Genomic DNA, 16,782 nt, shown 5'->3' with positions numbered 1-16,782 from the left:
TCAAACGGGACCCAGCAGCTACGGTATGTGGGACAGTGGGGGGCGGGGCTTTGTCCCAAATACTTGTTGACCCAAAACGTGAAAATTGGGAGCAGCTATCTCCTCTGTATGAAAAAGAATGGGCCTGTTCCTTGGTGGAAACGATTTCAAAGCGACAGCTTAGCGCCGCGACCGATTTACCATTTACTCTGAGAAATACGGCCGCCGTGACCTCTTTCATCCGTCATTTTTACGGCTCACATACCTTGTCATTCGCCGATTTTTAGCGCTGCAGCCAGTTTTAACTCTCAAACGATCCCCTTATAGAAAAAAACACAGGCGAGCTGGAGGTTCGTTTACACCAGGATCTCGTTTATTACAGTTTGGGATGGTTTGTGCTCAAAGTTGTGCTTTGTAAAGTTTGGATATCAGAATCTGTGAATTTGTCGAAAGCAAAACTTTGGATGAAATCCTTTTTATTATTACTCAAGATATGAATGTTATAGACATCATATATGTGGCATACACTGTGCAGTATATACACTATAACATCTTTACAAAGTCCGTTCTGTGTGGATTTTTAACTCAATGCTCAAACAAAATGGATTTGAAGCTACTGGTTTTCAGACGGCTGTCTTGTAAACATCAGATCCCGGTTAGTTCCGGGACCATTTCTTCTTTCTTATAGCGACACATTCACTGTTTTGTTTCTCTTTAAAAGTCTAACTGGAATGCCTTAAAACCAGAAATATGTATTTTAATGAAGCAGCGAAACAAATGGGCGTGTCTTCAGGTAACAGGATTCAATGACACACCTTTTAACAGACTCATCTGCAAATCACAGCTGCACTTTTTACAGCACGTCTTATAAATTCTCTGGCATTTCACATGGAGTGAAAATTCCCAGCATGCAGCAGGGACAATACTGATTATCACCTTCATCTCCTGAGTCTCCCCGAAGATGGATTCCATCTGTTCGTGCATTAAAACCCGCTCCGTCTGTTTTCCGACAGTCCTTCTGCTGCGGCGGAGCGTGATTGGTCACAAACTCTTCTATAGATATCTGCTTTCAATGTTACATTTGAAAAATATAAAGTTATTTCCATCTTTCCGAGGAGGAACGTTTCCGAATGTTTGTCAGGCGCTTCACACTTAAAGAATAGAGGAGAGTCCCATTCCATCGACACAGTCTTACAAAGTGATTTCTAGCTTCCAACTTAAACACATTAAATACATTAAGGGCTATTAATTCATGTAGGTCCTCGTCTTTCCAATCTTTATTGGGGAAATGAACTCTCCCTGTTTCTGCCACTGAAAACACAACAACAAACATTCAAAGAATTCCATTGTGATCGTCATCATAACATGTTCTTCTACTGCGTATAACATGTGCGGCAACAGAACGACGCCCGAGTGAGATAGAAATGCGGCATCAAATCAAAGACAGCGAAAGCGGCATGTGGACAAACGCACAATCCACCGTTAAATCTCGTGGAACACTTCATCACAGCTCGTCTGAGAGGAAAGTATTGACGTTTAATATGTTTTCTTTTACAGCAAGTAATGCTCGGGGACAAAAAGGTCCCTCATTTATTAATTTTTTTTATAGAATTTTTTTCCAGCACTGCGTCTTAAGCGTCTCTTGGCTGTACACCTCCTGAACCCACGTGGCGTTTTCGCCGCGGCTTGGACGAATGAGAATAGTCTGAGTCGTGTCAGCTGGCGTGAAGCAAGAAATGAGGTGTGCACTTCCTGGTTTCTCCCCCCCACCCCACCCCTCCCCTCATTGTGACGCAGTTTGCCACGCCCGCTCCGACAGTCTTCCTCAGGGGCGTGGTCTTTGATCACGTCTGAATCATGATTCACAAAAAGAGAGTGTGATTTTTGTGAGGGAGAGGGGAGCGGGGGAAGGTCGGACCCGAGCCGTCTCCCAAACACTCAAAGAAATGGCTTTCTCTTACCCCCCCCCCCCCACCCATCCCCACCCCATTCTCCCACCCATTTTTTTGATTTTGGTCCGTGGAGGCCAGGTGAGCGAAGCCTCTTATTGGTCGGAGATGACCAGATGCAGGAGCAGCCAGCCAAGGCCCAGCAGCAGGGCAAGGCGGTCCGGTTCGGCACCGCGGTCCGACAGGCCTGGAGAGGGAAGAGTGGAGTCCCCTTCGTCGCCCCACAATCTGTCGTTCTCGTTCACCTGAAAGATGGACATCACTTTATCATTAGGCAGTGAAACTGAAAACTAAATATTGGTTTTATGTCCACCTCCCACTGAGGCGGCCGTTAAATCCTACAGTAAAGGCACGCCAGCGTTCGATCAGGTTTAGTTACTCCCAGTACGCCACGAGACGGGTCATGTCATTTTGGGCCTTTTCTCCTGCGTTCCCTCTGGACCTAAAGAAGTGACCTAGTTCTGCTGGTGAAGTTTATTTTTATCTGTTGGCACTTTGTCAATTTATCTGCAGCATTTATTTCCATTAGGAGCCAAACGCATGGAACAATTTTCCTCAGGCAGCAAACGGGAATATTATTTTTGCTTTTGCTCTAATTATTAAAACAGTTGTTTGCTTTAGTCCTTCAAATGTTTAAGCCACGCTAATGATGTTTACAGGATCTGTTCATGAAGCCGTTATGGACATCGCTCTTGATTCCGACTAACGCACAAGGAGCACCCCCCCGGCTACTGACGGAGCCTTACAAAGAGAGATCCAGGGTTCGATTATGAACGATGCCTTTCAGTGTACAGATTTATTACGCTGCACATTTTAAAGAGTTTATACTGAACTCTGTCATCCACGCATTTCTCATCTAAACTCCAATGTAGCACACTGTAATTGTCTCGTCACTTCTGTTCTCATTAAGTTGTTTGCGTTATGATTAACTTTGTGTGCTGGATCCTTTTAATAATGCAGAGATCTAATGAACCCGCTGGGATCAATGAAGTCATATCTAATTTCAGAGCTTGTTATTTATTTACATGGTAAGCGTTAGAACGTGAACGACGGCGCCCGAACGACGCGTCGACTTTATCAACCAGGACTCGGCGCGCATGCAGATGGATTTTTACATTTTATTCTCTGGACATTTCTTGTTTAATATTAAATTTGAGGCATCTGCTGGCAAAATGAGAATAACATTTTCTTGACAAACCCCGTATCGATCGATCGCTAATGAGGTAGACGGTGACATTTAGGAAACTTGGGAATCATTATTTGTCGTCCTTTGGATATCATAGATCGGGCAATGCATTGGATTTTAATCCAGAACCAGGTTGATTTAAGGTCGGTGGGACCTTTGGATTAAGGCCCGTCTCAGATGAGCCTAAATTTTAAAACAAACAGAATTTAAATCTGAAGGGTTCATCAGACAAGGTAAAACTTTCAGTTCTTTCCATCTCCGTTCCTGATGCCGTCTGAATATAAATCATGACAATCTGCTCCCTGCCGGATTAAATGACCCCCTCGCCTTGTCTCACCTGAGCAGGTATCTGTGCTCTCATAGTGTTCTGCTCTGTTTCCATCAGGACGCCAAGGGTGGTGGTTGCCAAGTGTGGGCTCTGGATCTCCGTCACCGGAATGGTGAGCCCCGGCTCACTGGCTCCGGTTTTCACATCCGATCCATTCCCAAAGGCCAGGATTGCTTTTTCTGGAGCACAGAAAATGTTAAAAAGATGAATAAATAAAAAGAAGTAGTTCCATTCCTTTATTCAGATTAACTGCAGAATTCAAACGTTCCATTTTCGGCCCACGCCCGAATCTCTCAAGTCCTTTATGCATCATTTCTACAGGAAGTGAAAGCAATAAATGGATTCGTTTCTCCATCCACATCCAGTGAAATGAACCCATTTGAAATGAAATTTCAAATTCAAACTTGAGTTCCTTTCCCGCCACATGCCCAACATTTCTACCACATCGCGTGAAAACCTTTCAAGCAGTTAATGTTTAATCCCGCTGACAGTCAAACAAGCAAACAGACGTCGGGGGAACCTTGTTAGTGGAGGCAATTGGGTGTCAAATTGAGGGGGGGGTCACTTGTTATGAATCATCACGCCACTCAGCAGGTTCCCTCAGCGCGCTTTCACTTTAATGCCGTTTCATCTCTCAGGGTAAACTGAAGGAAGCTGTGTCAATGACTTTCACCAACGCTACTCGTATAGTCGAAAAGAAAATGAGTAATAGTTAAATAATATCCATCAATAATATGGATTATATTGCCTAAAACTCTCCCCCCCCGTTATTATTTGGTCCTCTGGAAACCAAAGCGTTGATTTTGTCGTTGCATACTTTTGAGCTGAAAAGTAAAATTTGATAACGACCACGGTCAACATCTAAACGGGCCACTTGCTGCAAGTAGGCCGTGGCTGGAGGGAACATTAAAGCATGTACATTCAGTCCTGTGTATAATTTACATTCAGCTGGATTAATATCGATTTATGGACGCCTGAGGACATCACGTTCCTGATTTCACCACAGCCGGAATGACTTATAAGGATTTAATATCCTATGAGCGTACATTTTCATTCAGCTAATGGCTCGCTCGTCAGCAATTATGCTTCATGAAAGTCACTTCAATTAAAATATGCTCAAATGAAGACATGAATGAGAGATCCATCAATTACTAGCCCCGGTTTATCCTGCAAGACGGATGTCGGCGTGTAGAAATGAAACTCGCACCATTCTTCCATCTGTTACCGGCATAAAGCCGCTGATTTCAGAGGCAGCGCGCCGGTTATTAGAGATGGGATTTCAAATCTTTCTGGGGAGTGTTGGGGTGTGACACACAGTCATTGATTTCTCACGGGATCATAACAAATTGATCCGTCCTCCTGAGATAGGATAGCTTCGTAAACACACTTCTGCAGGAATCGATGGCGACCCTCGACGAGCCTCCCTTTGCAACTCGGGGCATCGACCATGAGACGGAGATAGAGGCGGTGACCGGGCGAGTAGCCTGCCCGCAATTAGAGAATTTGCAAGTTGCAGCAATTGAGGGGGCAACGGACTGATCCCCGTTGATGGAATGTGTAGACATCAGCAACTTGGAGCAAAGGATCCGGATGAGTGTTGTGCGCCATTAGTGTTGGTGGGACAGGTGGGAAATGTGCAGTTAGCGCTCGGCGGTGCGCGGCGATCACCCGGCTTGCTGACGGATGAGAGAAGCCAGGAGTGCACCCCCAGCTGCTCGCCACCGTGCCACGCCACCGCCGTCACGCACAGACAAAGTGACAATTGGTATTTTCAGCGGTGAACTGTTGACAGTTCCTTTGTAAACGTTTGGACACGGCCCTTTAACCGCAGCCATCTCGCATCTCTTTGATTTTTACGTTCCTCTTTTTGCTTTCCTTATTCTGTCTTTGTCCATTTCCTGCAACCACTGAACACATCCTGTGCACGTAACCCCCCCCCCCCCCCCCTCCTTCGGTTCTTGCATATCTGCGGTTGCCCTCCATTCTTTTCCTTGAACACTCCGAGTTTAACTTACAGACAAATTAAAATAATGGCAGAAATAAATGGGCTTCACCTCCATCTGTCTGCTCATTTTTTCCCTGACACACTCAGCTTTCAGAGAGCATAAAAAGTGCAACGCCGCTGTGCTGCATAGCCATGTGGCTATTATCGCGTTGATGAGGAGGTAAGGTACCGAGACGGCTGTTTTTTTTTTAAACTGAGCTGGTTCACTCCAGAGAGGGATTTTTCTGCAGTTTTTCCCTATCCCCTATCTATCTGCAAACGATTGTATTCTATTCTCTCTGTCCACCTCATTAGTTCGGAGGCAGGAAACCAAATTATGTTCAATTACAAAGTCCTCAAAGGCCATCGGAAGTCCACTCTCAGCAAGCCAGTCTGTAACAGCTGAGCAGCATGGCCTCATGCACAAAATATTCAGTAGCAGAAAGATGCAAACGGCAAAAAAACAGGCCAGGAGAACTTATTTAATTGGTGATCGCGCTGCCTCCTTACGGAATGGAGCCATCACTGAGGGCGTCGCTTTCGCCCGTAGTCAAAACGGATGACATTCCATTGTCTGATCTCCCGAGGAACACAGAGGAGAGTAAAACATTCAGGAGCCCTCCCAGGATGCATTAGTTTTTCCATATTCTTGCCTCAAAACTCTCTTCGCCAAAAACATGAAGCCAATTTCCTCCCAGCAAATTGAGCCGTAGCAAAAGAGACGGAGGTACAGCCGGGATGAGAGCATGATGAGCACCTTTCCCATTGCAAACGTGCAAATCAGCGCTATCTGGCTGTGCTGATTTGCTCCGGCAGAAGAGGAGACGCGTGCTTTTTATGCTGAGGAGGAGGGAAATGAGGCCAGTCAGTCTGAGGTTTGTTTTCCAGGGTCTCTGAGGAGTTTACAGTAAACAGCTAGTCTGGGTCCGGGCTACAGGATGCACATGAGGAGTTCTACGGAAAAACAAGACATCCATCAAGCGGTTGCAAAACATATCCGACTATGGTGGGAGGCTGAACTCCCGACAGGATAATGTATGTTCTAGTGCTACCTGGAGGGGGGTCGGATAATTAGAGGAAGGGAAGCATTATGACATGCGTCATTATCTCACTGAGCAACGCACGACGAGCTAGCAACCGTTCTTTAAGAATGTCCAGAGGACATTGTGTCCTGCTTTTAGGTCTTTTCTTTGTCTTCGTGTGGCGTTTTTGGGAAGGCGTCATTTACCCGGAAACAGCGATGACAGCAACACGGCTGAAAATAGCGGGAAGGAAACGCACAGAATTGGTAGATGCTGATTTACGACATCGTGAATGAGCTTATGTGCGACATGAAATGTGGAATTCTGATTTAGTTTAATGGTATATATCTTTTGTGTATATATCTTATCCATCATTAAAAATCAAATCAAATATCTAATTTGATTTGATTGATTGGATCTGGATCTGATTCAGGGCCGTGTGACTTGAGTGGCAACACGGGTTCACCAGCCAAGAATGGAGGCTCGGTAAAATGAAACGGCCAGTGTTTGTCGTCGTGTTTATGCTTCCATTTCAGTTTGAATTCCGTGAATCGTTTGTAGTTATGGATACGGATGACTCGTGCAAAAAAGAAGCAAACAAAAGTTTGGATTAACCAGCGAGGATTGTGACGTGAACGTAGCCATAGATACAACGTGGATTCAATATCCATGGCAACAGCAAGGCAAGGACACTGTTAAGGCAGTTTGCACATCAAAATGTGAAGAGGGTCGGGGGAGGGACTTTACCACTGTGGTTTTAACAAACACTGACATTGTGTTTTCTCGCCGCGTGGTAGCAGCTGTGGTTTGCTTTGCACTGCCACTGGTGTAATTGGTTTGTCACTGGTCCCGTTACTCGCACAGACAGCCGTGTGGAAACTTGTCTTCTTTTGTTTTTGGGAAAAATACTAACCCAAAATTGTCCACAGTCTCTGCTGTGTCAGCAGCAGCTCCACTTTGTGCCATTCTGGCGCCACTGCTGCCGTCGCTCATTCGGAGGGATGATCTCCCATCGACTTAGATTTTTGTTGTTGGATGAATAAAATGTCCAACGAAAGCTAAAAGACTGGAGGATGGGTGGATAACGTTGATGCACCAGGAGCTGCTGTTTGTCACTCCTAAATGTTTTATCATTTATTATCCATCCAGACATCTCAAGTGGCGATACGACAAAGTTGACAGTTGCATTTATTTTTACTTGCTATCTTGCATGATGCATGTTTAAGTGATGATTGGATCTCGGTGTTTAAGAAAACAACAACGCTCATGCAAAGTGATTTTTCAAACCACAGATATGCTACTTTCTCGCACTGTGTGAGAAATTCCACTTTCTGTTTTGTTCTTATCTGCTTATGTGATGTTTCGAAAACCTTCTCTTCACTGGCAGTTCTAATCTGCAAGAGAACATTGCATTCTTTTGGGTTTATTTTAATGCATTTGTAAAAATGTGGCTTAAAATTTTAACATTATTAAAACACATGTAACTTTGTTATTTGTTATTTGTAATTTCTTGGGGTTAGGGTTAAAGAGGTCTGTTTCTGCTGCTGCTACTCACTCAGGCAGACATTGTCGTGGAAGAAAGCCAGGAAGTCGTTGCATTGTTCCCTGTGGTTGCCGCTCGCTGCACAGGAGCACCAGGGCCCGACGTTGGATGTGGAGTTGTCAAGGTAGTTGGGTGTAATTGTACTTCCTGCGGAGGGGAGGAGACGGGGAAACGGCACGGTTCAGTTTTACAATGATAGAATCTTAACGTAAAATGTTAAACAACAAAAACGTTTTGCAATCTTCTACCTCCTGCTCTGCATTCATTTGAGCAGCGGTTTATTTTTGTAAAGATCTCAGGCTAAATAATTTGTGTTCTGACAAATTGAATGTTGATGCAGAACTGTGGCTGATTAAATTTTGCTGCAGCTCGATTCTAATAATCAAATAAAGACATTTATGTAGCAATTTTTTAATCATCGCAACATTGCCTAATCAGGTTAAGACTGATTTATAAGCATGCGTGGAAATGTAGCCAGAAACTGATTACTTCAAAACGTGATTTTCTATGCAGAAGTGTAGAAGATATACATGGACAAAAAGTGACTGCATGGAAAAACACCCTTCTCTTGATTGCTATTCTTGTTTGCTGCTACAACGGCTCAAATCCAAGCAAGTGCAGAAGCAGTTGCTCAGCCTTTCTAGATTTTCTAACGGCTCCATCAACCAGGCCAGGGAGTTTGGCGGTGCGACACAGTCCAGGCGCCGTCGCAGAACTATCTCAAGTGAATTTGCTTTATTCGGTTCTGCTTTTGGAGCCTTTCAAAAAGGAAACGACTGGGGAGTTGTTCTCCGGGAAGGGCATAACCTTACAGCTTGCTTTCTTGAAAGGAGGAGGGAAATAGAATTGCTTCACTTTGAAGCAGCGTGTCAAAAACTTTTGATTTTCCTCCATCGATTTCCTGGTCCCAGCCTTCCAAACAACAACACCTCAGCATCTCGCCTCGACTTCGCCTGTCTAGAATTGGCCAATCACCGGCGCGGCTTTCCGCCTCTTTCCGTCTGTGGTAAATTAAACTGCCTATATGTTTGTTGCTCTCTGAGCAGCGGTTCATAGTTATCACATAATGACCTTAAGTCTGAATGGTTTCTATGTGATAAGTATTTATCAAAAGTACAATAAGCAAAGCTCGCCGTCCCCACCTGCTCCGACTCATCGCCACAGCGGGGATGATTCTCTTCAAAAGCCGTCAATAGTTGTAATTGCACTACTTCTAATGCCAATGGCTCGGCGGGCTCTGCTGCGACGGCATTAATCAGCGTCCCATCGATCTTCGAGCTCCGCTTCCCATCACAATCCTTGATTCGTTCTTTTGAGACCTGCTCGGCGCACCTGTCTGCTCGCCGCCTTCCTCCATCTAAAGCCCTTTTGTTTCTGTTGCATCACAGAAGGTGGGATGAACTGGAACTGGAACAGAGAGATTTAGTTCTTACCCATCAGCCCGGTGTAAGCGAGCAGACATGCTCCGTAGTTATCCTGCTTGCAGCCGCTGGCGCTCTGCTCGAATGGTTGGCAATCGTATTGGAACTGCGCCCAGCGAGACCTGTGGGAGCAATAACATGCCATCCATCATTTATTTGCGCTTGGCTGCTGTACTCGTCATGCCACCGAGGGGCGGCTAGTCCCCTGCTTCTTCTCCCAATGTCAGAATGTGGACCTGAAAACACACGATGCTAATCTACCTGTAGTCCTACGTCGGGCATGGAGCACCTACTCTGGAGCAATTTAACCTCAAATCCACCCCTGGTGACATTCATCCCCCCTTGTTTGCCCCCCCGCCACAACTTTTCCCTCTGAATTGCTCTACACCAGGCTGACTAGGAGTCAAAGTGCGGCAAAGTCTTACATACGTGTCCAATCTCCTTTGGACAAATATGGATCTTCCTTATAACCACTTCCTCCCATAGCCGCTCTGCTGCCTTCCGTCTTCCACCTTCTCTGCCAGGGCTCAGACATCCAACCTCATCATCATCATCATCATCATATAAAGCTATCGCAGCTCATCTTCAGCCCCCGCCTCGGCTGGCATTTGCAACAGGATCCCCCAAAGGCACCACAACTCCTCGCTCTTCCCTCGTTTGTCATGTCATTATAATGATGTGTGTGAAACTCATAGGCTGTGCGGTAAGTGAAGGCATCCTCTACAGGCCGCCGGTTAATGCCAACGGACTCCAGCAGGACTGCAGGGCCCGGGTAGGGGCCTTGAGGTACCCCATCCATCGGGGGGGTGGTGGTGAGGAATGTCTGATCGATAGCCGTGACAGATGAAACCCTTTGTCTTTCTGACGTCTGAAGAGGAACTGGATTTAACGCTGGTGACGTCAGAGAGACAATGACTGGCGGCGGGTATGAGAAAGAAATGCATCCTCGGAAATGACATTTTGTTGGGAAATAAAACCAATCTACTTCCCGATCCTCCTGATGGCTCGACAAGGATGAATATTTTCTGAACACTTTGGCAGGAAAGTCGTGTGTGGATCCCAAGTGGCTGCCCTAATAATGAATATTTCACATGGCTGCTTCTTCCGCTTCCCTCAGAAAATGTCTTCAGAATTTCACTGAGCTAATTATATGCAGTTAATGAGTATAACAATTGAATTAATTAAACACAGCTGACTAATTAAATGGAAATAAACATATCATGCCAGCCAGGGCTATATTCCAGGATACACAATGCAAGTCCTTGTCCTGAGGGAAGGTTCGTGTCCGAGGCCAATGCGTGAACAAAGACCTTCTGAGCACAATAGTGACGATGGTGCAGCATGAAAATTTGATCAACTCGCTCTTGACAGAGTACTTGCTGTTTTACCGTAACTCAAGTTAACCTTGGTGCAAGAAAAAAATTATACATTAAGCCTTGGACATCCTACAAAACAGTAGAGCAAATTAAATCTTACCAACCGTTCATTGATGTGCTCGTTAGCTAATGGGCTACTGACTACTGCATCAAACCGTGAACAGCCGTTTGCCATTTGTTCTCCGTCGCCACACTTTAAATTATTGTGTGTTGCTGATACTTAATTGTGACTAATGAGCGCTGCTGCTTTTTGTACCCGAACGCATGACTGTGTTGTACTTTAATTCCTACTTTGTGTCATCAATTACTTTCATAACTAACTCTCCTGCTGTTGTTTCGGAGAACGCTGCTGCTTCCCTGTGAAGCTCCAGGAGACTTTTGCCCAACTTGGCCCAATATCTCCATCAGCATATTTCAGTTTTTATTTCTTTTTTTCCTCATGTCATGGCCACACAAAACGAAACACGTGCACATACACCTTAGCAATCCCTCACAGTTAGACAGCATTTTCTACCTGCACACGTAGTCCGCTTTACAGATCCGCAGCTGGGCCAGGCAGTTGGGCTTGTCCTTGTCCTCGTAGGAACAGGATGGGACGATGGTTTGCCGGCGGCGCTCGGTGCAGGCCGTGTCGGTGCAGGGGCAGAACAGCAGCTCGTGGGTGTAGTCGGGGGGAACGCGATCGAAGAACTTCCTCAGCGCCTTGTTGCATTTTGGCCGGTTACACGGCCCCGAGCGGGCGGACGGCTGGATGCAGGCCGAGACATATTCCGTGCGAAGCTTCTGACACGTCTCATCTATGTTGCACGCCTTGGCGGCATCAAGGCAGCGGTTCACCGTTGTTACTTCAGACTCTGCGAGGAGAATAAGAAGCAAATGAGAGCCAGAAAGCATCATGCGCTTCGGTGTGGCTTCGAGAAAATCCAATCCCAGGCAATGTTTACCAATGATTCCTCGGCCTAATTGGAGTTGGTATTGACTTGCCTCTCTCATCTCCAGACTGAAGTGCAGCGTTGCATTTACGGCTGACAAAAAAAAGAGTGTGTGTTTATTGAAGTACAAACTAAACCAATATGATGACTATGTGTAACGGGCCCCTGTGTAATGAATAGAACATGAATCGTGCTTAAATGCTGCATGAGCCTGGCGCTGGGTGCGTTTCAGTCACGGCCTAATGGGCGAATATTTCATTCTGCCGGGTTAATGCAGAGTGGCAGCGCTGAAAGACCGGCTTCTTTGTAACCGCACAACAGAGCCTGTAATTAATGCTCCCTTCCCCTTCATCTATCTATCCATCGTTCCGGCACTCTCCCCCCAAATCTCTGTCCATCCCTCACTCACCTGACTCCCTCCCTTCCCTCGGCTTCCCTTACCCTCCGCCTTTCAGCTCTCTCTCCACTCTCCTCCATCAACTTTGTCCATCCCTGCGTCCCACGGTGCCCCTGCTGACTCCTGCAGTAATGAGCCACCTCTTGCTAAAGCAGTGGACTCCCCCCCCCCCCCGCATCACCGTCTTCTTCTGGCTGCATTATTTCCTAATCCATCACATCATCATATGTGTTTTTCCCCCCCGAGCGACCGACCACTCAATACGGCCATGATGACGCTCAGCTCCTCTGGCGGATAGCGCTGCTCATTAGTTTGTAAGCTGCCTGTCGTTGGGTCTCCTGGTGAGTTCGCTGTCATATAAAATATGAATTGCCTTGGAGAGCACGCTAACAACCCATCACAAAGCATAGGTTATTCCCAATTTCACTGCTAAGCATAGGAGGGGGAGGCAGCAAGAGGATGGAGGGATCTGATGGAACTGCAGGGTGGGATGACAAATTGCATCCGATGGCTGCATGCATGGGAAATGGAGTCTTGGAGACATATCTTTTTATGCCCTGTGTTATTTATTAAATCTGCTGAGCGTACATGCTGTAATCCATAAACATGTCGCTTCACATTCATGCTTTGCTGTGCACACATTTACATCCCAGAGCATCCCAGTAAAACCACAGCTCCAGTCTGGAGTCGCTGGAGGCTGAACGAACTCGTGCTCCGGCTTGCTTTACAGTCGCACGCCTGCTTCTGGAATATTCATCGCCAGCCACATATACATTTTAAATCTGGGAGTATTGGGTCGGTCGCAGTTCTGCTTATATCCAACGTATTCCATAAACATTGGCCAATAATCAAATTAGATATTCAGGAACAAACTTTGAAGTTCCATTTACTGCAAATCCCAAATACTGTAATGCCTTCTTGTACAAGACACTGAACTTACTTGAACTGAAATTGCGTACAATGACGAGGCTCAAGTTTGTTTTACAATTAAGGTGCACAAAATAGAAAAAGCAAAATTCCTGCTGCTCCTAAAGGCCAACGTTACAGCAAAAAGCAGCGTTTTTAGTCAACTGATTTAGGGGTAGAGCGTGAAGCACATTGTTGTTTGAATGCTCCCCAAACTACAATGAACTGCGGCTGCGGCTTCTGTCTTTGAAAAGGGTCATTACTCTGAGGAAAAGATGCAATAAGGGTGGAAAAACATCCATTAATCACGTCTTTGTTGTTTTGGCAGCCAACTTGTCGAGATGCATGGCATGAATGTCAACTTTGACCTCCCACGGAGTTGCTGGAGCGAAATTTACGAGGAGGCTGTCGAGTGCGGGCCTGGCGCCGCCTTAAATCAAAACAGCAGGAAATGAGCGGTGTAATTTTAATAAGAGCTCGTGCACCAGGTCGCGGAAATGTTTGATGGAACACCTTAAAGCAGGTGTGCCTTTTGAACTTATAGACTCCGACTATCTCCCGCAAACAAACCAGGAACGTTTATCATGCTTTCCCTGTGATTTTGCTCAATAATGCAAAGGAACCAAAAGAAAAGCCAAATGTGAATTTATTCGAGGGAATTATGTGCGAAGCTGCTGAAGTACAGTATTGACATTCTGAACAATTTAGAAGACTATATGTGGGAATAGCAGCATATCGGACCGATGTATTTTTACGGATTTTGTCCAAACTGGTGATTATTTAATGAATTAATGAATTTTGGGATCGACATTTGTATATGATGTTGTTTTTTGGACAACGCTCTTTATCCATTTACAAAACCAACGCGAGACTATTGCTGAATTCACCAATCCCCTGCTGAACAAACAGTTTGCAGAAATGTGTCTTTGGCTTTTCAGCAGCCAATCGCTGCAGACTGTTAATACAGGAGATCAATTGCGTTGACAGATGCAGTACGAATATCCTTAGAAAAACAAACGTGACTTCCTGAATTTGCACCACATGTGGTTTTACACCATCTCTGTTCATTTCCGCAGCTGCTTCATAGGAATGAACAGATCATTTTTAAACATCGTCCCCTCTTTGAGCTGTCATTATCCACTTCTTTGAAGTTTTTTTCTGTGTGTGCGTGTCGGACATTTATCTTTATACTGTATGGCATGCATGAATGCGTTCCATACTAATCACTTCATTTAAGTCATTATTTAAGTTTCGCAGACTCTTCGTTTCACTCTCGCTCATCCACAGTATAATTGCCATCGGAGAAAACAAGACACTTGACTTTATGTCCTCTCCATTTAAATGAAATGTACGTCCTCGTTTGTGTGCGGCTCGTCTCTTTTCCAAACCTCCAACAGCAGAAAAACAAAACCCGAACTGTTATTCCAGTAAACAAACCGGCTCCGTCTGTCTCCCACTTTCTTTATCTCTCTCTCTCTCTGACACTTTCCTTCTGTTATCTCTGACTCACCCTCCTAGACTCAGCTGCTTCCATGTATATTAAAGTAAATAGGTAATGAATCTGAGCCTCGGGGACTAACAGCAGCACATGCCCGCCCTGCAGCTCGCCCACAGCCTCATAGGAAAGACGGGAAGCAAAGCGTGGTTTGGTGCTCTTCAAGCGTCTCACCCGCAAATCCTTCTCCTGGTTCAGAATGGCACGAAGGACATCTTGCTCTATCTTTAACGCACAACTTTTTAAGTACCCACTTAGTTTTTGTTGCTGCATGAAACAGAACTTTACCCTGACCGAAGGCAAACGCAGCAGCGGTGGCAGCTTTCCCACTCACCTGCAGCGATGGAGGCCAGGCGAACATAGTCAGAGCCCCTCTCCTCTGGTTCATAGGGGTAGCTCTCCACCAGGCTGAGGCCTGCCAACACAGAACAATCAATATCACTAGAGTTAGAACCAAAATGGACCAGCTGTGTGCCCCGTAGAGCAGGAGACACGAGACCACATTGCAGAACTTTTATTATGGCGACTGACGTTTAAATTTGGCATTAACCTTCTGTTGTATTCGTCCGCAGTTGTTTTGACAGTGCAAATATATGCTAAATGCCTATGTTTGGATGTAAGTGTTACACAAATGGTTGGATTCAGCGTCAGGAATGACAATAGTAGGGAAAAGCTCTTGACTTAAGCAGCAAAGTGATTAAATATAATGAGTGTGGGTAGAACAAAAGGAATCAGAGCCTCACTTTAGCGGTTTTTGACACAATGATAACTCTTTTCATTTAAGCCTGCGAGTTAGCGTTGAGCTGTGTGGAGGCGGACTCCTTATTTATATGAAATGGATGGCGCACGCTCGCTAATCTGCAGACTGTACCTGCTCCAGTCCACCACTTGGGACCAGAACCTTCAGATTCCGTGCATCTTACCGTGCAGGACGGACTGATGGAGACTCCAGTAGATGCTCAGGCAGTTCTTCTCCTTCTTCATCCCTCGTTTGCATTGGCAGCCGTGCAGAGAAGTGGACAGCAGTGCTGTCATGGCGTTCTCACACTGGTTTCGCGCCCCCGGCCCCAGCTTCACGCTGCCGTCCCCCGCCACACACTGCCTGAGGGTCCGCAGTCGTGGGCTGCAGGTGTCGTCACTGGAGCAGGTGTCTCCTGCTCGCAGGCAGTCCGTCCCAGCTGCAGAGAGAGCCATACGAGGGACTCCTGCGAGGTGAGACAGGCAGATACAGGTCAGTGTCAGGTCCATGCGTTGGTTTGTGCAGTTGTTCCACATCCTCCTTTTTTATTCTTTCCTTTTTTCCTTTAAATTGGAATCCAAGTTGGTTTTTTTCCACCCCCCCCCCCTTACAATTATGACCAAACTAAAGGAGGACTTAATTATTCAAGAGTCTAGTGATTTCTCCAGAGAACCTTTAATCAGAATTACCGGATATTTAGCTTAAGTCTTACTGATTGCACGAGCATAAAGAACTTTATGAGGAATTGTCTTTTTCTTTAATATGGATCAAGCTCCAGAAGCACATTTAATCCCTTGTGAGATAATGCACATGCCATCAGGAATGTTGCTTCCCATTCCAAGAAACCTGACTTTGATTCGGGTTAGTCCTTTAAACGTAAAGATTATTTATTCCATTGCTAAATAGTGTGAATTGCTGCAATGGCATAAATGGAGTGGGTTTTAATAATCAGATTACGTTTCTACACTTGTCAGTAGTGATCAAAATTGGTCCGTGATGCATTCTGGCTCGTTAAAATGATATTCATAAACCCAAGGGGCTGTTATATTATTCATGAATTCATACAGTTGTCACATAGAGTTCATCTGAGGGCGCGGGTGGATGCTGATGGAACCTGGAGGTTAGATTTATCTCACCAATATATCCTGACGTTCAAAATCACACTGATGTGATTCGGCTCCAGTCAAAACAAAGTGTCACGGTCCGTACTGATTGGCCCACGGAGGGGCGGCGGGGGGCAAATGCAAGTGCAGTCTTTTCCCCACAGTGCTCTTTGATGATGTAGCATTTCCCTCTAATGCGACCGTGTGTCTAATGTTGCGTCCAAATTAACAAGACAAAGACCTGACGGCTACTGTATGCGCAGGACTCTGAAGCTGTCCTCGGGTGTAGCACGCTAACATCCATCCAGCCATCCATCCATCCATCCATCCATCCGCTTGGTAATATGTTGGGATACTGGTTTTTCATTTGCACAATTCTACTTTAGCTTGTTGGAACGCTAACTTTAGCATCAAACACAATG

At 45.6% G+C, this 16,782-nt stretch overlaps 1 protein-coding gene across 1 annotated transcript; it reads right to left on the bottom strand.

Moving 5' to 3' along the window:
* Positions 1–2,023: 2,023 nt before the first annotated feature.
* Positions 2,024–15,793, bottom strand: gfra4a (GDNF family receptor alpha 4a). Its single transcript, XM_068752151.1, has 7 exons — positions 15,442–15,793; positions 14,853–14,933; positions 11,303–11,642; positions 9,425–9,534; positions 8,004–8,138; positions 3,452–3,621; positions 2,024–2,173 (listed from the first exon to the last, which is right to left on the bottom strand). Exons 1-7 carry the CDS (start codon positions 15,791–15,793, stop codon positions 2,024–2,026), a joined length of 1,338 nt encoding a protein of 445 aa, XP_068608252.1.
* Positions 15,794–16,782: the final 989 nt, after the last annotated feature.

Source organism: Brachionichthys hirsutus, chromosome 18 (assembly GCF_040956055.1).
Source record: "Brachionichthys hirsutus isolate HB-005 chromosome 18, CSIRO-AGI_Bhir_v1, whole genome shotgun sequence".
Classification (NCBI taxonomy): Eukaryota; Metazoa; Chordata; class Actinopteri; order Lophiiformes; family Brachionichthyidae; genus Brachionichthys; species Brachionichthys hirsutus.
This window is presented reverse-complemented; position numbering and strand designations above follow the sequence as displayed.